The 23,022-nt window shown below is 37.5% G+C and overlaps 2 protein-coding genes, 1 long non-coding RNA gene and 1 pseudogene across 5 annotated transcripts in view; 2 read left to right on the top strand and 2 right to left on the bottom strand.

Moving 5' to 3' along the window:
* The window catches only part of LOC148720557 (uncharacterized), a 486,858-nt gene that overhangs the window by 103,701 nt on the left and 360,135 nt on the right, over positions 1-23,022 (top strand). The window lies entirely within an intron of this gene.
* Positions 197-10,134, bottom strand: LOC148720578 (uncharacterized). Of its 2 annotated transcripts, none has more exons than XM_088739824.1 (11): positions 9,918-10,134; positions 9,116-9,422; positions 8,406-8,468; positions 7,639-7,783; positions 6,083-6,124; positions 4,904-4,929; positions 3,974-4,015; positions 3,540-3,610; positions 2,961-3,060; positions 1,922-1,967; positions 197-1,158 (listed from the first exon to the last, which is right to left on the bottom strand). In XM_088739824.1, exons 1-11 carry the CDS (start codon positions 9,964-9,966, stop codon positions 1,036-1,038), a joined length of 1,014 nt encoding a protein of 337 aa, XP_088595950.1. In that variant the 5' UTR covers positions 9,967-10,134; the 3' UTR covers positions 197-1,035. The 2 variants fall into 2 exon arrangements, with proteins under 2 accessions (XP_088595950.1, XP_088595951.1); XM_088739825.1 differs by having other exon boundaries at positions 3,974-4,012.
* On the top strand, positions 10,385-15,462 carry LOC148720577 (uncharacterized). The gene is made up of 3 exons (XM_088739074.1): positions 10,385-10,568; positions 10,698-12,181; positions 14,729-15,462. The coding sequence occupies exons 2-3, from the start codon at positions 11,929-11,931 to the stop codon at positions 15,346-15,348; spliced, it is 873 nt and encodes a 290-aa protein (XP_088595200.1). The 5' UTR covers positions 10,385-10,568; positions 10,698-11,928; the 3' UTR covers positions 15,349-15,462.
* LOC111319321 (DNA methyltransferase 1-associated protein 1-like) overlaps positions 16,044-23,022 on the bottom strand; it is a 15,918-nt pseudogene continuing 8,939 nt past the window's right edge. Inside the window, exons 9-18 of the transcript XR_015993561.1 lie at positions 22,453-22,586; positions 21,858-21,927; positions 20,892-20,937; positions 19,115-19,210; positions 18,439-18,490; positions 17,925-17,996; positions 17,350-17,393; positions 17,159-17,193; positions 16,741-16,809; positions 16,044-16,251 (exon numbers count right to left, since the gene is read on the bottom strand). The product of XR_015993561.1 is annotated as a DNA methyltransferase 1-associated protein 1-like (transcript). The remainder of the gene's footprint in view (positions 16,252-16,740; positions 16,810-17,158; positions 17,194-17,349; positions 17,394-17,924; positions 17,997-18,438; positions 18,491-19,114; positions 19,211-20,891; positions 20,938-21,857; positions 21,928-22,452; positions 22,587-23,022) is intronic.

Below are 23,022 nucleotides of genomic sequence, written 5' to 3'. Positions count from 1 at the left end.
AGGCAAGATTCATGTTTTTATTGTTCCCCTGTACAGACTCATTTGGAAGACCGCTGAGTAAAACTTGGTACCCACGGTTTGAAAGCCGCAACAGCGCGAAAATAAACTTTTAAAAATATATTCCTTTGCGGTAAGAACGAATAACAGCTAAAATCGAGAATTTCATCACTTTGACTATCGAAAAAAATTAACACAATTTTGGGCTTCAGTTCTCCTTTAATACATTTCTTGGCCGTCTCTTATGGAACTCCTTTTAGCAATGAAACCTCGGGAAAAATTAAGTCATATTTCTACTTTGACACTGCAAATACTAATACACTGTATTCACATGCTATGCCGAAATGGAGACGTCGTACCGTCAAAAGCGGTTAACGCATAGAGCTATTGGCGAAAATCTTAGGGGAAAATAAATTACATCTCAGTGATGGCAAAGCAAGCCGCATGCCAAAATCGGCAGAAATCGCCGAAAACCATAAGGGACAAGCATACGGCGTTAAATTCCCGCCAAAATTCAAGTTCTATTTTAAACAATCAAGTTTTAATTTCGAGTTTAATTTCAAGTTTCAAGTTTTAACCTTGACAATTATCGCTCTCATGCTCCTCCACCTCATCCAATAATTGTTAATGATTATCTTCAATCCCGATAGTTTTAAACACGACATGTCGCCGTGAATTGATGTCACTCATGATCACCCATAACGCATTGAGGGCCACACGGGCTCTTTTGCCCAACTCGAAAAATGCGAGGAAACTTTAATCTTCCTGCTTGCCTTTGCGTTTTACTACATTTTCTTTTTTTTAAGTAATCAGTCGTCAAGCTTAACACACCAAAACAAAGTTCTCGCTCACATTCATGCACTACTAGCCTGAAATTGTCCGCCTCTTGGGCAGCACTCCCCTCAAGTTCTCCTACGGGAATTACCTTGCCCCCAAGGGGAACAGGCGCCCCTAAATCTCTTCAATTTATAGGGGTGCGTCTAAAAACCGTAAATAAAAATTCGGCACTGGATTGCAGCCTCCCTTGTCTTGTGAATATCACGTGCTCTCGTTCATGATCTTATGTTCTATGTCAGCCAGTTGCCTCACGCACTGATCCCGTCGTTCTTTAATAGTCGCCACAATCTGGTCGTGTTGATCAGGATATCTGACAAGATCCTCCTGCAATGAAAAGGTTGATCTTAAGAGCTAATTTGAGCAAAGGTACTTAACTGCACTTTCTAAACCCAGCACAACCTATGTACAACGGGAACTTTCAATTCAAGAGACACAAACTTTGGTCCTTACTGGGGATATAAATGGTAACCTGTTACCTTCATTGAAGGGATACCTCTGTTCAAGGGACCCTTTTTGCATTCATAAGGGCGTACACTGATTCGAAGTTCCATTGTAGATGTTATTTTCATTTAAAGGAAACCTATATTCAGGGGACACTTTTCATATTGACGAGGGTGTCCCCTGATTGGAGGTCCCATTGTATCTGTCACTATCATTCAAGGGACACCTCTGTGTAGGTGAAATTCTCTCATTCAAAAGATGTCCTCTGGATCGCTACGTTTGACAAGTGAGTCGTGTGTCAACTGTAATAATGCCATGATGACAGGGAGAGGTAATCCTGACCCTTTCACTCCATTGATCTTTTTAGTATTTCTCCTTATCATCTCCTATACAATTATTATGATGCAAGTTTGGAGAATTTGGTATTGAATCAACTAATAATCCAATAATTGATAGGACTATTTTTCTTTATTCTCATCTCTTGTCTGTTTGACATCGTATTGCGATTGTAAGGAGAAAATCTGTCTTGATCACTCATGGGAGTTAAGGGGAAAAAAAAAAACTACAACCAAACAAATAAAATTTATCGTCACTCCCCCACCGTGGCTTAATTGTCGTGCTAGTGTGCGAGATATTATTTTTCTACCTGAAAACTGGCAGCTACTGGGGTAAGGCTCCGCGCCTCTTGGGAACTGTGAAGACGAAGGAAAAGAAACCAGAGCTTACACATACACAATGTAGTCAGCACTGTATGTAAAACTGAACGAATAATTACTTAAAAAGAACACAGTCAAATTTCTTTGATAAGCACAGTGTGCCATAGCTTATAAAGTAACATGGCTTGAAAATGTTAACGGTTTCCTTAATGTTAATTGTGCCGCTTGAGAATAATATTTGGAAAAAATAGCTGTTTACGTTTAAATCATCCTGAACTGCGAAACTATGCCCCTGCCAAACATGAAAAAAATCGCTATCCCAAAGAACAACAGGGTTAACAACGTACATGACTGAGAGTGGGAAAGTCAATGTTTTTAAGTTACACGTACATGGATGTCATTATGCATTAAGGTTCAAAATACTTCTGTAAAGTAATGTATTAAATAGACCAAGACAATTAGTGCTCTACACAACTGCTTTTAATTATTGGAATATGATGAACTTAATTATATACTTAACAATTATTCCATGGGCGCATGTTGGATATGAGATGATAGATAGCCAAAAAGGCGTGTAGCACCCAGTTGGCTTTAATCCTCTCGTATCCAACAAGCACGAGTGGAATACTTGTTTTATTAAAAAAAAAAAAAAAGCCCCCCAAGATATTAGACAAATCTTTTCGACTTTATTTTGTAAGAAGAAACCAGATGTTACAAAGTACAGATATTAGATTATAATATATTGGCTCATACACCATAATGGCTAAGCCAATAAAAAGTCTTGAATTGCATTATCCAATGATCCAGTTTTTAATAAAACGATATATACGGACAATCACATGACTGCAGTCAAAGGTGTGCTAACCAATAGAATACAAATTATCTAATAGCTGTGGCATTTATCCAAAAAGAAAAAAAAAGGCTACAGATGTCATTCTTATTTTGCAGGTGGTAATCAATGCAATTAAAATTAATAATGAATGGAAAAAAAAAAAAAACACAGAGAATTTGTTTGAGATCATCACTTACAAATCATATCCCTCAACTGTGTCTCTGGCCATGTCTCTCAAGTAGTTGATATCATGCTGGTATCGTACCACTAAGGAAGACCCCTTAGGGTTTCCAACGCCTAAAATGAAAAAAAAAAAAAAGTAATTTGACAACAAAGTTCTTCCAGTGACACATCAACTTATTACTCGGGGCTTTTAACATTTTTTTTCTAGATAAAAAAGATGCAAAAGAAGTCCCAAGGTTCCTTTTCCTGAGGGAGGTTTTAGGGTGTGCTCCCTATACATACATACATACATACATCCCCATAGGGGCTTTTTAGGGCCAACACCCACCTATCCCACCCAGGGGAGGACATCCACCACACAGTAATCTCGTGCGTGGGAAATTAACGTTTTCTACCCCTAACCCTGCAGGAGACGGGGCCTACAGTTTATTCATCCCTATCTGAGAAGACTAGAATATCTATCCATTTCTTGATTATAGAAAGGTAGCAAATTCTCCTCACTTATTTTAAGACCATGAGTATTAGTCCAGCTAGTTATACTAGCAGTACAAAGTGGGGAAAAACTGCCAGGTTCTTCCATTGTAGACAGTTACCTTGTAACAGCCTTTCAAGATCTTCAATCTCTTGTCGAATAATATCAGCTCTCTGCATTCCCTCAAAAATGCTAAAATAACAAATGAAAAGAAGCTTAAAGTGAGACAACGAAAGAAGGCAAAATCAACTGTAAATTTTATCCCACCATGAAATCTCCGGTGTATTCCAAAATGGATGCTACATACATTAATATCAACCCTGAACTACCATGAGTGATCAAGACCGATCTTCTTACCATATCAATACAATATCAAGCAGACAAGTCACGAGAAGAAAGAAAATATCAATTAGGAAATAGCTAGTTGATCCAATAGAAAATTCTCAGAACTTACATCATAAGAATTGTATAACAGACAGTAAAGAGAGTTACTAAATGGATCTTGAGAGTGATGGGGTTAATGTGAAAAATCATGTTATTTATCCATGTACTTACTCATGTGAGGAGAGACTTGGCTCTGTTTTCACAATGTCACTTCTTAAAAAAAAAAAAAAAATCTTATGTTACTTAAAAAGTCAAGAAAAAAGTGTTACCAGAGACTTGCCTACGTTGAAATGTTTACAAACTCCTTTAACTACTGGTATACCACAGAAAAACATCTATTCAAATGTTTCTGACGGTCTCCATGGCCACAAACTATAGTTAAAAATCCTGTTTATGATCATTTCTCATAAGCAAACATGTTTCAAATGTACCTGGCCTATGATTGGCTTTATTCAAAAGTGTGCAGGGGATTTAGACTGACAAGCACAGATAAGATTGCTCCCTCTGGGGTGTGTTGTTCACCTTCTTATAGAGAGTTCAGGTGGGGGACACAGTGGCCTTTTAGCAAGTGCACTAAATTCTGGGTCAAGAGCTCCGTGTTTGAGACCTGACTGGGCCATTGCAATGTTTTCTTAGGTAAAACACTTAATTTTCACAGTGTCTCTCTACCGAGGAGTGTTAATGGGTTTGTGTGAACTGTCAGGGATGGGTGATGAAATGCTATGGTTAACCTTGCAATGGACTAATGAATAAAGGCTGAAAGTTTCTAAAGAAACTGTGGTGTTGCATCAGTGGGGGTAACAAGGTAATTTGGTTGTATCAACTAAGTTTAAATTGTAAATTGGCCACCGCAATGAGTTAAACGACCGACATCCTATCCAGGGGGAAGTTCAGTCATACTTCTAGTTGCTTTATGCTTTGAAAACCTGGATAAGATCCAGCTGAAGGGGCCATTTGGCTCAAGTGCAAACTTTACCATAGAGCAGGTTAGAATCTATTTCATCAGTTGCGTGAAAAGAGCTTCAATTAATAACTCTACTAAACCTGAATTATAATTGTCATTTGTTAAATTCATTCCATAAGACAAACAAAACAGTGGACCTGTGCTTGCATCTTCTGTCCTCCTCCTGAGAAAAATAATTCAACAAAATAATGAAAAACTAGTTTGCAACAACAGAGAGATTTAACATATTTCTAAGCGCTTCCTCTAAATAACCCCCGAGAGGGACTTGTTTTGTCAAGTAGAGGCAACATTTTACCATTGAAGACTTGAGGTTCTAGCTAATAACCTGATTGCTACATGTACAAGTACAAGAGTGATACACAAAAATGAATTAATAAGCTATAGGGGAATCCTTGTTTACAATATTTGCCTCATTAGCATAAGCAATTCAGTTTCTGATGGAGCTAAAAATAAATCAGTTCTGAATATCGAAAGGTCAAAGTATGATTAACTCGGCCAATGAATACAAGCCTGATGCAATAAATACTTTTTGTGCCACACGGGTTTAAAAACTCAAAATTTTACATAGAATGTAGGAGCTCATTAGCACTTTTGCCACCCAGAAATTTTGCAGTTTTTGATGGACTATTTCTCCTTGAATATTACACCCAAAGAGCTAAAAATTTCACCATGTACTAAGGTTTTCTAGCTTCTAGCTTCTAGCTAAAGAGCTGCCTGAAGTCAATTTGTATCTAACATGCTTCCTTCTTTACGCAGAGCCGTATGCAAATGAGCAAAAATGTAAACAATGACGTCAGCATGAATCTGCCTATATGTACAAATAAACACAAGAGATGTACACGAAACTATTTCAACTTAATTATTGTGCAAATTCCAAGTTCGTGGCATGTCATTAAGAGAGTTCTATGCACAAAGTATTTTAATCCCGTGGAGTATTTACAGTTTACTGTATATGACTATCAGCATCTAATTTCTCCTTACATTATCACCCCTGAATCACACATTAAGTTCATGAGAATATAGGAAATAATTTCCAACTAAAGATGCTCTTGATTGTTAAAATAAACAAATTCTCCTTGTCAGCACCTCAGGAAATGTATAGAGAACAGTATGAAGAATATGCATACTGATGTAAGGGTGAAGAGGATTAGTTAAAATGCTTTTCAAACATTGAAATAAATGTTGTGTGCAGCTCAGTGGTTGAGCATCTTACCAGTTGTCAAAAGACAAAGCATGTGATAAGAAGTTTAAAATAATAATCATTATTTTCTTTGTAACAAAGGTGCATGTCAAAAAACATTATTTTTTCATCATACCTCAACAAATGACTGGAATCTTGGTTTTGGGGGCTTGTATTTCTATAAACAATAAAAAGAATTTAATAAAAGCACTGACAGGATATCTACAGCTACCAACAGCTACGTTACAAATGACTTACTCAGAACATTACTACGGTAAGCCAAGCAAACCAGAACAACGTACATCTACAATTAAACACTGCTAATGGAATAAAAGTGATCAATCACAACTGACTTGTACTTAGTCAGTCTTAGAGTGGAAAAACATGATCAGAGCAAAATTGAGCAATCAGCTTTCATGAACCCTGGTCTCTGTGGCATGAAATGATGATGAGTATTCTACCTCCTTCTGGATGGGATGCTAATCTATCCCAAGCACCCCCTCCCACCATGAGTGACCGAGACAGATTTTCTCCCTACAACAGCAATACAATGTCAAACAGACTTGTGACAAGAATAAAGAAAAATATCAAATAACAGCTGAACACAGTTTTTGAAACCTTTGTTTCTTTCACCATTTTCTCTAAAACTCTTGATCTCTTGATCGCCAAAACTGGCAGCAAGTTAACAATACAAACTTTGTTTTTTCGATAGCTAAGATACGCACATTGCCTTTGTTCAACACGTTAAACTGACTTCCCTTCTATCAAGAGGCATACGTCAACAGATGCACATTAATTCTCAAGAGAATGCTCGATAAAATACCAGAACACCTGAAATCTCTGCTTCAACTGAATTCTGATGTTCACTCCAGAAATACCCATTAAAGCAATCTAAACCTATGCTGCCCCAAATATAACAACCCTACTGAAAGGGGATGAATGTTCACAGTTAGATCCCTCAAAGACTGGAATAATTTAGAGAAAACGCTCAGAAACTCTAAGGACACAAAAAAGTTTCAAAAAGAGACTAATAAACACTCTTTTAAAAGCCAGATAGAAACTAACAATTTCAGTGCGTCATTTTAGATTCTTTGTTAATTAATGATTTTCTGTAATAGAATAACACTTAATAGTATTGTATATGTTGTAGTTCAATTTTTTCTTTGGTTTATATAATTTTTTTTAAACTGGTTTAGAATTTTCAAACTGGTTTAAAATTTTTAAGCGCACAGCTCATTCTTATTTATTTGATGTTTTACATGTAAAATGTACTCTGTATAAAATAAAATTGTGTTTTTAAGGTGTCCACATTTTAACAAATGTGCAATTTACCATTCAATCGCAATTTTATACTTACTACACATGTGCTGTATTTAACTGGGTTCTTTCAGTAATGACGAAAAAGCTGGCAATTGCTGGGTTCTTTGCACCATTAACATTTCTAACATGTCTTTGCAATAAAAGAATGATTAAAGCCCTCTGTCAATACACTGCACCAACTATAGAGAAAAATAGCACAGATAGTGCGGATACTTGTTGAGTAAATAAAAATTAATGACCGCTCTATTGACGGCATATTTGTGTTTTGCAATCCTTGTGCGTGCGCTGAATTGTATCAGCAAAAGCGCACTCGAAAACTGTGTTCAGCCACCATGTCTCCCACAACATCACCTCTCTATGCATATACTGTACCTTAACTTGCGGTGCTGGAGTAAAGATCAACAGATCATCAGGCTGCTGAGCAGGTGGTACAGCAGGTAGCTTATCCCACACACACTCCTCTGACTGCATGCATGGCAGGAATACAAAGCTGTGTTTGGGTGTAAGTCGTGTTGGCCTGTCGACAGAACAAGAACAGGCAGATAAGCACTCTTTTATATAGTTTAACCCTTTTTCAAAATTTTTTAGTTTTTTAACAAAACACTAAATTTTTTTTTTTTTTGGCATAAGTATTCAACTTCAATTTATAGAGTACAGGGAGGGAAATAGTAAATTCACTTGATATGGAACACTATTTTTGTTGTAGCTTACTGAAAAATCATTCAGTGAATTTTCCAATGAAAATGGTAAAAGTATATACATTTGTAAGAAAAAATAATAATTACCCTGGCCTAAACAAAAATCCTAACCAGTAAACAAGCTTCATTTGTCAAATTATTGGTAGGTATATAAGGATGCCATACATGGTGGGATTCAAACTCATTTCCAAGGTAAGTTTAAAGTTTTTGAAACTAGCTTGACTTTTAATTTTCTTTGTTCAAGATTGTTTTTTCTCTTTAAGATCTGAAACAAAGGGGAAAATTTGATTCGATCTAAATTTTTGCAACAAGAAAAAAATTGGAGTCTCAATGAACACACTGTACATGGACATCTATCTTGCATTAACAACAAAGCTCAGCATGTGAGATCACAGGAAACCAAATATTTTGAAGAGAAAACAAAACAATATGTGCACTCACCAGTTATTTGGCACATCTTCTGTCAGCCAGTCTTGTAGAATTGTAATGTTCTTGGGCAAACACCTGTACACATTATTCAAAGGACAAAACACTTACTGTCAGCAATAATTCTGGTGTTGATGCTTCAACTCCTTGGAGTGACCAGCATCTAATTTCCCCTCACAATATCTTCCCTGAATTACATTTACATTTTTACATTTATATAGCACAGACTTCTATGTGAATATATTCAGTCACGCTTAACAGTATCGTAAGGTTGAGATCGGACGTCAGCATTTTTATCAAGCGCCTCTGGCAGCCGCTTAAGTCCATGTAGCGAACCCACCTTCCCACCCATCCCACCCCATGAAGGACATCCGCTACACAGTAATCTCGTGCATGGGAAATTTACAGCTCCTACCCCTAAATGTGCAAGAGATGGGACCTACGGCTTTATGTCTTATCCGAGAAGATGAAGCAATGTGAGTGAAGCGTCTTGCTTAAGGACACAAGCTCTGGATTGTCAAACAAATTCTCCTTGTCAACACCTTAGGAAATGTTTAAAGAAGAGTATGGAGAATATAAATACTGATGTTAAAATGTGAAGGGTTGAGGTAATCTACAGTTTATGAGGCATTAAGCTACATTTACTACAAACTTAGAATTCTCTTGACAAGTGAAAATTTAATGGCCTACACTACTTCAATTTAAAACAATTTGTGTAACCTCACCTGTCTTTGTACACTGAGGGGACAGCATCAGAATCACAGCTCAGTTCCTCTTTCATTTTAACTGTGCCACTGTCAGATTCTTTGTTCTCTAAGGGAGCTGGTCTGTTCAATGCAGCATGTCCAGAAAATGGCCTCCATGGAAGGCGTGATCTCTGCCTTACATTTGTCTTCTCACCAACTCTCTCTGTAGTTATTTCAGCCTTGGCACTGAGTGGACAAGGTTTTATTCCAGACTGAAGTGATGGCCCTCTGGAACTGGCAGTGAAAACACCATGCTGGGCTGCAGTGGGTGGTCTTTGGATGCTCACTTTAATTAAATTTAAATACAAAAACAACAGCAAAATCTCACATCTGTTTTTATCGATGTATAAGATATTCCATCCCTAAACCACAGTGTTTACCTGACAAGACTTCTTTAAAACAACAAAATGACTACAAAAACAACAAATATTGACAACAATATCAACAACATTTATATATATCTTTGCAATTAAAAAGGTACCACCAAGAAACAAATTGATCCACTCTGCTATACTGTTATCTTCCCGTACATAAATCCTTTACGCCCTTGCATCAGTGTGCATATTCTCCATTCTCTTTCCTAAACAGTCCGATGCATGCCTACACGTAATAATAGCATCGGTGAATCTTGTTAGAAGTCTAGAGCTACTTTACTTTCTGATCATTTCCGTTATTCTCATAACCCTTATGTTTGAATCAGCTTTGTTAGTTTATGGAGAGATTTGCTGCTTGTCATTCTTAGGAATTCATGGGTTAACCAACTAAAGTCCAATTAAAATACCTTTCGAGTTGTATAGACCTCTAGCGATCTCATAAGCTTCAGAATCCATACTTCAGTCGCTACATTGTAGCTTTGACTTCGTTACAACCAAATCATCCACATTACAGCGCTTGAACATTCTGTTTGAACCATCAACCATCAGTTCTGATAACAATTATAGTTTCATGTTACACTAGACATCAAGCGTCCGCCATGTTGTATTTCAGGGACTTGAAAGACCCCGGTGACTAGTGGCCTCAGTTGGTTATTGGCGTAAGCACTCTCCTTGTGTATCGTTGAGGAAGTTCAGGCTGAAAATCGTCTTTTTATCCCATCCCCCTTAAAAAAAATCGATGTCTCTGACACGAGAAGACACAAGTGCTTTGCACTGACGCAAAAGATGCAGTTAGGTTGCACACAGGCTCTATTGGCATTGTACTGCGACACGATCGGTGAATCCTGCGCGTTGGGAGATCTACGCAACTCACGCGTGCTGCTCAAGCCAGGATGCTAGCAAGAGCCCCTTTGCGTGCGAGGGATGCATGTATGGAGAGAAATGGCGAAATGTCGAATGCAAAATGTCTTGAAATCAAAATATTTGCTAAAACCACCTCATGGGTAATTGAGTGGACCCACGGTTCTTGGGTTGTCATCTCTTCTAACTCCAGTAAGGTAAAACTCCAAACCGTCTACAAACTGAATTGTAAGTTTACCTGCAGAAAGTTAATGGTAATTACTACAAGAAGATGAGATATTTCTATTCTAAAGCTGAGCATGATTTCTTTTGTCTTTTGTACTCAGAACCCGATGCGAGCACCCAAACTGGGAGGCTACTTAATTTTTATCAACTGTGTTGACTGTAAATTGGCCACTATAAATAGTTTCTACAACTGATTTTTTGAGCGTTAGCCCTTCGTCAGAGCGTTAGCTCTCATTCGTCGTTAGCTCTTCGTCCTTCGCTCTGGAGAAGGTTTAACGGTCGAAACGTCAGCTGAAACTCATTAGAGTGGCCAATTTACATGAACAGCTCGGTTGATGGAGAGCAGATGGAAACTTCGGAATTGATGTCTCCATTCGACTATGTAGTCCTTTTTACAGACCAATCATCTTAAATGAATCGGAAACTCTGATGAGTCATTCAAAAGCTTACCAAAACGTATAGTTAGAAAGAAACAGCTGTCTTGCCGGCGAGTTGTAAAAAGAGTTTTAACAATGTTAGCTATCTTCTCAATTTGCTGTTTCCTCTCCCTATTGTTTTGTATCAATCTTTTTGTTTTGGACAACTATCTTAAAATATATTGTGCATGTCAAAACGATTGCGATCAGTATCTTTTCAATTTTGCTAACCCTGTCAGGGCCCTTATGGAAAGTTGTAATTCTAGTCGTTTGTAAAGTTAGCTTTGACTTCGAGTCAAATGTGTTTGCTACCTCACTTATTTGCTAGTGTCCGTAACTGTCCAAGTTCTCTTTTTATCTCTCAAGTAGTGTCAATGTTGAATCAAGTACGCGCGTCAGCAACTTATTACTTCACAATATACTATTTCCTGGTCAATTTTTTTCGTGTCTAATTTTTTTCCTCTTTTTTCATCTGAAAAAAAAAACCGAATATGAAAAGTCAGTTCACGCTAGTTGTAACACGCAAAGAGCTTTTAATTTAAGGCGTTGAGGACTTGAGAATTCATCTAATCTTCGACAGATTAAAATACAAATCGGATACAAATGTGCTAGATAGTGACCTGTTGAGTTACACAGCGCCAGATCAAAAAAAAGTGTGACTTGCCAGTTAGAAGCTGTGGTAACAACTTCATTTCCCAAGATTTTAATCGTGACATTGAACAAAGAATGCAATCTGCGGGAGAAATTTAAATGTAAACAACAACAACAAAAAACAAGCTTCTGAATAATGGATATCATTATAAATTTATTTTCACGTTCCAAATGTAAAGACTGTGGTATTCTTTCGTGGTAACCAACACATACAGATCGTCCGACGGACTGTATTTCCGCTGAATTTTGACAATTAACAGAGGAGATGGGAAACAAAACGATCACAAATTACCTTCACGAAAATGAGTGTATGCGCCCTGATATGATCATAATCACAAACTGCGTTCTTAATCTTCCATTCATCTTTGTATCCATATTTAGTAACTCCCTGGTACTAGCTGCCATAGTGAATACAGCTTCCCTTCGATCGCCGTCTATCATGTTCCTCTACAACCTGGCTACATCAGATCTTCCGATCGGATTTGTAGTACAACCGCTCTATATCTCTTATGAGCTAAGCTAGTTTCCTGTTTGTCTATATGTTACTTTCTATAGTTTCTTAAACAAGGATTTATCTAATCATTCGTCGTCATCGGTTAGGAATTCGCACTCAACTTATTCCCGTAGGGAATTTTACCCGAGATCACCAAAGGGTACACAACATGGGACCAAAAATCGAAAAGCGCCAAAAATACTTTTATGTCTATTTTTTGTGATAGTCGTCCGTTACATACCACTTTTTTTTGCTATGACAATTTTAACTCTCTACATAAGCCACTGGACAATTGCATGGAGCTTCACTGATACAATGGCATTTATGAATTCGGCCATCAACCCATTTTTATGCTGTTGGCGTGTCTGAGAGCTTCGGACAGCAGTCATTAAGATGGCGAAGAAAATTCTGTATCGACAGACTGAGGAGAATTCATCAGTTTAATACAACAGATAGGAAGGGTTTCCTCAAAAGAAAAGTCTTAACACCTTTTAAGAAACTTAATTTGCACCATAATTTCACAACCAGCCTACTGTTAATAAAATGAACGGTAACATATCGCTTTGATAGCTTCAATATGTTCTCATCAAACAACAGAAAGAATGGATCGGCATAGCTGGATAGGTTAAATACGGATTTAATTCGCTAAAGTGTAGATTTGCATTTACAAGTTGAGCTTGAATTGTTGGGTTAGGAGAAGAAAATATACATCATGCGAAGAAAAACCTTGAGTGTTCTTACGTCCAGAAAAGATTGGATCCGAATAAATTCATCGCGGGTGCCATCCTCCCGTAAAATTGCAGGGAAAAAGTTGTACAGTTGCGAACGACTATTAGAACAACTATAGTACTCTTACTGAACGTCTACCCAGTTTCTTAAAGTTAATCTTGTACGTTAATTTTTCCACACACGAGATTACTGTGTGGTGGATGTCCTCCCCTCGGGTGGGATGGGCGGGAAGGTGAGATCGTTACATGGACTGAAGCGGCTGCCAGAGGCGCCTGATAACGTTGACGTCCGATTTCAACCTCAGGGATGGGTGGGTGTTGGCTCTGAAAAGCCCTGTGGGGAGTGGTCAATTAACCTATGTATGTATGTACATGGCAATAGAAATATGACTCAGGAAAGACTGCAGAGAAAAGATTTCCCATGGGTAACTGAGTGGACCCATGGTTCTTGGGTTCTCATCTCCTCTAACTCTAGTAAAGTAAAACTCAAAACCGTCTACAAACTGAATTGACTAACTTTACCAGCAGAAAGTTAATGGTAATTACTTCAAGAAGATGAAATATATCTATTCTAAAGCTGAGCATTATTTCTTTTGTCTTTTGTACCCAGAACCCGATGCGAGCACCCAAACTGGGAGGATACTTAATTTTTATCAACTGTGTTGACTGTAAATTGGCCACTGTAAATAGTTTCTACAACTGATTTTTTGAGCGTTAGCCCTTCGTCAGAGCGTTAGCTCTCAGTCGTCGTTAGCTCTTCGTCCTTCGCTCTGGAGAAGGTTTAACGGTCGAAACGTCAGCTTCTAAAACTCTTTACGGTGGCCAATTTACATGAACAGCTCGGTTGATGGAGAGCGGATAGACACTTTGGAATTGATGTCTCCATTCGCCTATGTCGTTCTCTTTACAGAACAATGAACTTAAATTAATCGTAAAATGAGTCATTCGAAAGTTTATCAAAACGTATTGTTGGAAAGAAACAGCTCCGTTGCCGGCGAGTCGTAAAAGAGTTTTAACAATGTTTGCTATCTTCTCAATTTGCTGTTTCCTCTCCCTATTGTTTTGCATCACTCTCTTTGTTCTGGACAACTATCTTAAAATATATTGTGCATGTCAAAACAATTGCGATCACTATCTTTTCAATTTTGCTGTCCCTCTTAGGGCCCTTCTGGAAAGTTCTAATTCTAGTCGTTTGTAAAGTTAGTTTTCCCTTTGAGTCAAATGTGTTTGCTAAGTGTCCGTAACTGTCCAAGTTCTCTTTTTATCTCTCCGTTCTGTATTAGGTTGTGTCAATATTGAATCAAGTACGCGAGGCAGCAACTTATTACCATCTTTGTCACGTTTACGGATACGAACTCTAATCTTTTTTACTTATGTAACTCTTCCGTTTTTAACACGAAGACACTAAGAAACTTTCAATGACTTTCTATTAAATTTGTTAGCGCGCTTTGTTTGATTTCTATTCCGTGACTAACGAATATCCGCTCGAAGCTAGCTACACAAAGCACTGTTCATTTCTGTTTCCCCTACGTGAAAGTGTAAGATCTAAATTCGCGTAGTAACAACTTCATTTCCAAAGATTTTCATCGTACAAAGAATGCAATCTGAGGGAGAAATGTAAATGTCAACAACAACAACAAAAAGCAAGCTTCTGAATAATGGAGATCATTATAAATTGATCTCCACGCTCCACTAAATGTAAAGACTGTGGTATTCTTTCGTGGTAACCAACACATACAGATCGTCCGACGGGCTGAATTTCCGCTGAATTTTGACAATTAACAGAGAAGATGGGAAACAAAACGATCACAAATTACCTTCACGAAAATGAGTATAAGCGCCCTGATATGATCATAATCCGACAAACTGCGTTCTAAATCTTCCATTCATCTTTGTATCCATATTTATTAACTCCCTGGTACTAGCTGCCATAGTGTATACACCTTCCCTTCGATCGCCGTCTATCATGTTCCTCTACAACCTGGCTACATCAGATCTTCTGATTGGATTTGCAGTACAACCGCTCTATATCTCTTCAGTATATATAGTACGTATGACCGACCTAACCAAACCTAGTTTCCTCTTTCTCTATTTGTTACTTTCTATAGTTTCTTGCATAAGGATTTATCTAATCATTCGTCGCCATCGGTTAGAAATTCGCACTCAACCCGAGATCACCTACTGGGAACACATGGGACAAAAATCGAAGAGCACCAAAAATACTCTTAGGTATTTTATTGTGATAGTCGTCCGTTACATACCACTTTTTGTTGCTATGACAATTTTAACTCTCTACATAAGCCACTGGACAATTGCATGGAGCTTCACTGATACAATGGCATTTATGAATTCGGCCATCAACCCATTTTTTTACTGTTGGCGTGTCCGAGAGCTTCGGACGGCAGTCATTAAGAGGGCGAAGAGGATTCTGTGTCGACAGACCGAGGAGAATTCATCAGTTTAATTCAACAGATAGGAAGGGTTTCCTCAAAAGAAAAGCCTTAACACCTTTTAAGAAACTTAATTTGCACCATAATTTCACAACCAGCCTACTGCTAATAAAATGAACTGTAACATATCGCTTTGATAGCTTCAATATGTTCTCATCAAACAACAGAAAGAATGGATGGGCATGGCTGGATAGGTTAAATACGGATTTAATTCGCTAAAGTGTAGATTTGCATTTACAAGTTGAGCTTGAATTGTTGGGTTAGGAGAAGAAAATATACATCATGCGAAGAAAAACCTTGAGTGTTCTTACGTCCAGAAAAGATTGGATCCGAATAAATTCATCGCGGGTGCCATCCTCCCGTAAAATTGCAGGGAAAAAGTTGTACAGTTGCGAACGACTATTAGAACAACTAGAGTACTCTTACTGAACGTCTACCCAGTTTCTTAAAATTAATCTTGTACGTTAATTTTTCCACACACGAGATTACTGTGTGGTGGATGTCCTCCCCTAGGGTGGGATGGGCGGGAAGGTGAGATCGTCACATGGACTGAAGCGGCTGCCAGAGGCGCCTGATAACGCTGACGTCCGATCTCAACCTTAGGAATGGGTGGGTGTTGGCTCTGAAAAGCCTTGTGGGGAGTGGTCAATTAACCTATGTATGTATGTACATGGCAATAGAAATATGACTCAGGAAAGACTGCAGAGAAAAGATTTCACTCGAAAGGAGTTTGTTCACCTCTTCCTTTTTATTTACAAGCTAAATGCGTGATGCAAATCTAATGTTGATGATGTTCCTACGTGTATCCCGTAACTGACAAAAACTGAAAGGTCTTCGCAGTGTTTTTGCTCCTAAAGTCTTTTGTTTTTCTTCAACGGATTTTGGTCCAAAAACGCCGCTGCTGTTCTTCTTTTTCTCTGTTTGGAGAACCAGAGATGCAGCAAATTAAATTGAACTTACTAAAAATATTTTAATAATTATTCTGCTACATGCAAGTTCGATGGAGCAACTGCAGTTTCTTCCTCTTCCGACATTGAACAAGAGCTACAAACGAGTAGATATTAAAACGGTCACCAGCCAAGTCGCCCGAAAGTCATCTGACTTGAGGTCATGTTGCCCAAAATTAGAGTCATGTCGTTCGACATTTTTAAGTCGTGACGCACGAAATCCAAGTCATGTCGCCCTAATGAGACTCGACCCGACCCAAACTCCCGCGCTTATTTTACTCCACCACGACTATCATGCAGTTTAATATTTCGCTCCGTTTTACTAATTGAACGTCTCAACCGGCTGCGAATCCATCGGTTCATCCACAATTGAAGCCGGAGAAAAAGAGGAAACAGGGTGAAATTTGAGGCCCTGCTTGTCCGAAATTTGCGGCAACATATTTCGTAATCCATACTCACAGCGTTGGGAGTTCCCGGTGAAGGAGTGACGGCATCTATTAGAGGTGTGGAGGAAGCAGCTGTAATTTGCTGAAAAAAAGGGAAAAAAGTATTATACGATCGAAACGATGCTCTGATAAGACAGTAAGAAGATGCTAAAATATTAAAAGGTTAAATAATAGTGGAATAATATATCCCTTATTCGATGGTTTAACATTTAATACACATTTTTCTCATTCCTCGTATTTTTCCTTACCCTAACGGCGCTTGGACAAAGGCAACTCAACTCATAAGATATCTCAACGTATTGTACTTTACATCATCAAATAAGGTTGATATGATAAACTGGAAATAAAAGCATATTTTGTGCTGATGGTTGAAGAATATTTCACATGTTTGTCACAGAAAAGTAAACGAGATCTCGGAAAGGAATACCAACCACTTTGGGAACAGCAGTGACGGCTTCCACAGGAACTAACAAAAATAAAAGTTCACAATAAAAACCGTGTTACTTATAAGATACGATCTCTTTTAAAAACAATGCAGGATAAAGCAATAGATGACAGCAATAGCAACATTATAATCAAGAACAAGTGCAAACAACTGCATGTAAGACAATTTCCAAAATACCGTTTATGGTAGATATGTCTTTTCCCAATGCTTCCAGGCGATGTCTATCATAAAAGAATGGGCAGTTAAAATGACATGTTCTGACAACATAAAAAGGAAAGTTTGAAAGGATTTTTTCTGCACAGTTTACATTTATGAAATTAAATTTGAAATGAGCTTAAGTAAGACCAGTACAAGTGGTTTACGCCGTGCACAAGAAGTCCTTGCACATTTTTCTTCAACTGAGATGTACACTGTACAGGTATTTAATCCACTGAATCTAAAGTGGATCACTTAATTATAGCTAGATAGAATTTCACCTAGGAAATGCAATCCCGCTCTGTTTCAAAAGTGTTTTTCGGGTATAAATGTTTACTTCAATGAGGACGATTCGTGTAGAAATGTTCATTTAACAAGCTCAGTATAGTTAAAGGGGTACTGGTTTCTAAAGACACTATGGCGCTGCGTCAATGGCGGTTGATGACGTCAGTTGGTCGTTGTGAAGAGTCGGTAAAGCTGACGTTTCGAGCGTCAGTCCTTCGTCATTCGCTCTGACGAAGGCTATGGCTCCAAACGTCATTAGAGTTAACACTTACTTCAAAGATTGGATTTCAAATTCACAGTTCCCAGCTGCTTGCTTCAAATCATACAGCAGAATCATCTCATTCCTGTTCAGATAAAAACTCAATAAATACTAATGATCATGAATCATAATAAAACAATGTACAGTTTATCATAAGAATCAGGGCGCGACACTAACTTTTTAACTTACTAGCCAAGTGCCTAGTGACAAATTAGATGCTACAACACTTTCAGTTTGTTTACTAACCAGACTGGCCAGTGGCAATTGAAAACCACTATCCAAAACTAAATTTCTACGAGTCTGTGGCTATTTGGCTACCGCTTATGTCGAGCACTGAGAATTACAAGTCTTTCATCGCTAAAAATTGACTGCACTGCAATTAATATCAGTCCAAGGGGGCCATCTTCAGAAAGTCCTGTAAGGCGGCTTTTTGAAGATCAGGATAAATTTCAGAATATCAGCAAAGTAAATGACTCCAAATGTTAATTGTAGCAAAAAGATAATAGAACTTCGTGTTCGCGGTTTACCTCAGTTCATTAAATTGGTGGCTGATGTGTTCAGTTGGCATTGGCATAAGATCTGACAAAGAATAAAATTCCAATTAAATCTGTGAAACATTAGTAACGCTGCTTAAGCTGCCCAACCAGAACAAGAAACAATAACTAAAGACAATTTGTTTCAAATTGAATATCACCCATCTTTCTAAATAATTTGGCGACTGATGGCTAATCTGATAAAGAATAAAATTCATAATAAATTTGAGAAACATCAGTAATGCTGCTGAATCTACCCAACCAGAACAAGAAACAATAAGGCAATTTGTTTCAAATTGAGTATCACCCATTGTTCTAAATATATAATTTGACAATGATGGCTGATCTAGGATTCCGTTTTTAAAATCTTTGCAGTTTTTAGCTCATTAGCTTGGCCAAGGTGGCAAATAAACTCGAATGAATGCAGTTGAACTATGCAATTGGAGAAATCCCCCAAACCCCCCCCCCCCCCAAAAAAAAAAGAAACATCAGTTTTCACATGATGGTTGTTTCCTTTTCAAATTAAATAATAGCAAAAAGATACATTTGTCCCTAAATAATGAGAAAAATGATTGAAATCAAATTTTACGAATCACTGCAAATGATAACTTCAGCAGCGGAGAATATAAATTTGTAAATAATAACAAATCAATATTTTTGTTTCACCCACCAACTCCCAACTCTTCCAGGAGTTGTTCCACTGCCTTATCTTTCTTCATTCCAACTGATCCTGGCATCTTCATCTAGCGAGCATTGTCAAGAAATAAAAAAGGGACAGGACGTAAAATATATCAAGGGAGTAAGTTTCTAATGAAGCTCTGATGCTACATCAGGGGGGGGGGGTAGGGGGATATAATGGCATAATTTGACTGAGTTGATAATGTCAATTGGCCACGGTGAAGAGTCTTCAAGGCTGAAGTTTCATGCATTAGTCCTCCATCAAATAGATTGATGAAAAGCCAACAATAGAAACATTCAGCTTTTGAAATTTTCTACTGTTGCCAATTCAATTTATTAGATCAATTGATAAAACCAAATTATCTGGTTAAAATTTATCAGTTGAGCATTGTTAACATCAAAATACTTTTAGTGAGCAAAAGAGAAAGCAAAGCACTGCAGTCAAATAATTTATATTTCAACGTGTTACAGCTGCTTTACCCATTTACACTCTAATATCAGTATATATATTCTCTACACTATAATGGGATAATTTGAAGAGTTGATAATGTCAATTGGCCACAGTGAAGAGTCTTTCAGGCTGAAGTTTTGTGCATTAGTCCTCCGTCAAATAGAATGACGAACGGCCAACACTAGAAACATTCAGCATTAGATATTTTCTACTGTTGCCAATTCAATTTATCAAATCATTTGATAAAACCAAATTATATAACTGGTTACAATTTATCAGTTGAGCATTGTTAACAACAAAATACTTTTAGTGAGCAGGAGAGAAGGCAGACCGCTGCAGTCACATATACCTCAACGCGTTGCAGCAGCTTTACCCCTTTACACACTAATATCAGTATGCATATTCTCCATACTATTCTCTATAAATTTCCTTAGTAGCTGACAAGGAGAATTTGTTAAACCCTTTAAAGGAGCACTCTGATTAAACCGCCCTATAATTTGAAAACCCGAAAAAGTCAGTTATTTGATTAAAATATGAATTTTTAGTGATTAATAAGGCCTTTTCAATAACAATTTTAGTTGAAAGTCGATTCTAGGGCGAGAAATTACGATTTGAAAACCGTTCCGCCATTAATTTTCGTAATCATTTGCTAGGTTCAAGAAGACTGGCACGAGTTTGGAGATTACTCATTTGACACGCCGTGCTCATGGCTAATTTTCAAAAACAGTATTTTGATCGTCTATATTGCTTTTTATAACACTAAGACTAAGACTATTTCACTAAATTCCATGAGGTTTCCGTATAAATTTAAAAGTGTGTTGAGTAATCTACATCACAAATTCAGAGTGACCGCTGACCGAAGATAAGTTGGTTGTGATTATGAAAATTAATGGCAGAACAATTTTCAATCTTAATTTCTCGCCCTAGAATTGACTTTCAACTAAAATTATTATTGAAAAGGCTTTATTAATCACTAAAAATTCATATTATAATGAAATAACTGAATCTTTTGGGTTTTCAAATTATAGGGTGGTTTCATCAGAGTGCTCCTTTAATTCCCAAGCTCTGATTGTTAATTCTACCCTTTCCCTGCTGTAAATTTCCTTATAACTTAGTTACAAGTATAAGGTGTTACTGTACGAGAAGATAACAACTTCTACCTGATACATGTTTATTTGAGTATTAAATCTTATTACCTGTCCACTGGATAATGGATATTTGAGGGAGAAGTTACATCCTAATCACTTCTGGTAGTTAAAGGATTGTGAATTCTATAATTTCTAATTAGTTGGTGATAATTACCTTCACTCTCCTAACCTTAATGTGTGATTACTCTCTGGAAACTTGACTCCTGATGGTTCAGCCTAGGAAAATTAACAAATGGTTCGTGTGGAATACAGTAAAACCTCAATTATCCAGACTCGTAGGGACTGGGCTTAATAGTCTGGACAATCAAGGGTCTGGTAATTGAAAATATGAATCAATATAAATGTTCTAAGATTGAGTTCTGGATAATCAAAGTTAGACTCTAACTGGCTTTTAACAGGTTTTTACTGCAATTGGGCCTCTGCCCCAGGGCTCAAAATCAAAAAAAATTCTCAATTGCAATTTGTGAGTAATTCCTAAAATTTAGTCCTAAGTTTGAAAATTTTAGGCGCAAAAGTACCCGAAGCGGAAATTAGAAACGAAGATTTCCTAAAAATTTCATGGGCGTTGCACAACGTAGTTTCTGAAAAAGTGCGCCTAAAAGTGCAATACATTTCCCAGCAAGAAATCATCGATAAAAGTCATGCAAAATTTAACTTAAATTTCACAGGATTTTTCAGATAAAACTACAGCAACCAGTAACAAGACACAAGGCTGTTAAGTATAATTTATTTATAAGCTAGGCTGTAAAACGGTCTCAAAATGGCTACCAATGGACAAAATTTTAGTCGCATAAGTGAAATGCGCCCAATACAGGTACAATTTCAAGCCCTGACTCCCTCAGTCTGCTAAACAAAGCTAAAGGGAGGCTCTGAATTGAGCTACCTTACTACAGCTGTATTTTCAGAAATCCACACTAAATATTGAGGGCACTCTTAAACGATCATCAAAACAAAAACAAATTACACATAAACAAAGTAGAAAAATACTCATCAGAGAATAATGAACCAAGAGAGAAAGAGGATGGGTTTGAACGGCCAAGAAGTAAATTGAAAAATTTCATGTACATATAGTACATTCTACAGGAACACCCTGCAAAAACAGTCAATTGTTTAAATCTTTTAATTTATATGTTTACCTTGACTGGTTTGTCTCCTTGTTCCCCCTTCTTCTTAGTTTGCTTCTTTTTAACTTGTTTCTTGTCTCTTCTGTTAATTAAGAGAATAACAAGAAGTTAAATTAATCCCATTATACCTTGAAAATCTGCACATTGCCAACTACAGTGGAACCCCTCTAAACTGGACCCTCATTAAACTGGAATCTTCTCAAAACTGGAGGTTTTTTTCAGCCCCTAAATCTCTGTCATACATTTTCTCTATTTTTAACCTCAATAAACCACGTACACCAGACACCCCTCTAAAGCGGACATTTCCTCCAGTCCCAAGGGCATCCGGTTTTAACGAGTTCCACTGTACTTCATGCCAACCTAAGTGAAAGAGAGGTTCTGCCGTATGTTTAGTGACATAATTATTGATAAATCTTTAGAAGTTTCATTTTCTAGCAAGAACAATGTTCTCATTGCTTAGTGAGAAAACAAAAGTTGTCCAAGGAAAAAGAACAAAAAATACTCCAAAAGTACAATGTAGGTTCAGCCACCTTCCAAACACTGAGGAACAGCAAGAGGATTTAGTACGTTTTACAAAGCAAAAGTACAAGCAATAGTGAGCACTTACTTCAATCTGTATGAGTCTGCTTGATTCTCAGCAGCTGTGATGAGTTTCTGTAAATCCTGCTGTTTCTTTTCTCTCTCTTTCTTGCGCATTTCAATTTTTCTTAATTCTGCCACAAGCATTTCCTCCTCTTGCACCTAAAAAGATTGAATTCAGGAGATAATACCACATGTCTTCAGTAGCCCTTAACACCCTTACATCAGGATGCATATTCTCCATATTGTTTTCTATACATTTCCTTAGGTGCTGACAAAGACAATTTTATCACGAAACCTGTGTGTCACTACTAAAACAGTACCGAAGCTCTGTGTGACGTCGCGCTTGTTCGCTGACGAGATTGACGGGAGATAAGAATAACACCAGCCATGTTAATGTGGGATAAATTATTGGCCGCAAAAGTGATGCTTTTATTTCACCCAACATCGAGAACATTGATATATAATAAACATCATGCAATCTCTTAAGCAAAGGTGGGGTCAAATATCGGTATGAGGAGGGGGGTGGGAAAATTCTTCTACAGTACCGAAAATCTGTGTTCAGATGTTAACAAGATGGAAATGAAGGCGAGAAGGA

This window comes from Stylophora pistillata, chromosome 11, assembly GCF_964205215.1.
Source record: "Stylophora pistillata chromosome 11, jaStyPist1.2, whole genome shotgun sequence".
NCBI classification, from domain to species: Eukaryota; Metazoa; Cnidaria; class Anthozoa; order Scleractinia; family Pocilloporidae; genus Stylophora; species Stylophora pistillata.
The sequence above is the reverse complement of the archived record's forward strand: the minus strand, read 5'-3'. Positions and strand labels throughout refer to the sequence as shown.

Bases quoted from the DNA above. Each gene is read 5' to 3' on its own strand.
- LOC148720578 (XM_088739824.1), bottom strand. From the start codon at position 9,966: ATGGATTCTGAAGCTTATGAGATCGCTAGAGGTCTATACAACTCGAAA. The intron at 6,125-7,638 runs GTACAGTATATG...TATTGTTTATAG, and splicing joins CTCCAGCACCGCAAGTTAAG to AAATACAAGCCCCCAAAACC. The intron at 1,159-1,921 runs GTAGAAAAATAA...TTTTCATTGCAG, and splicing joins CAGTAGCTGCCAGTTTTCAG to GAGGATCTTGTCAGATATCC.
- LOC148720577 (XM_088739074.1), top strand. From the start codon at position 11,929: ATGGGAAACAAAACGATCACAAATTACCTTCACGAAAATGAGTGTATG. The intron at 12,182-14,728 runs GCTAGTTTCCTG...TATAAGCGCCCT, and splicing joins CTATATCTCTTATGAGCTAA to GATATGATCATAATCCGACA.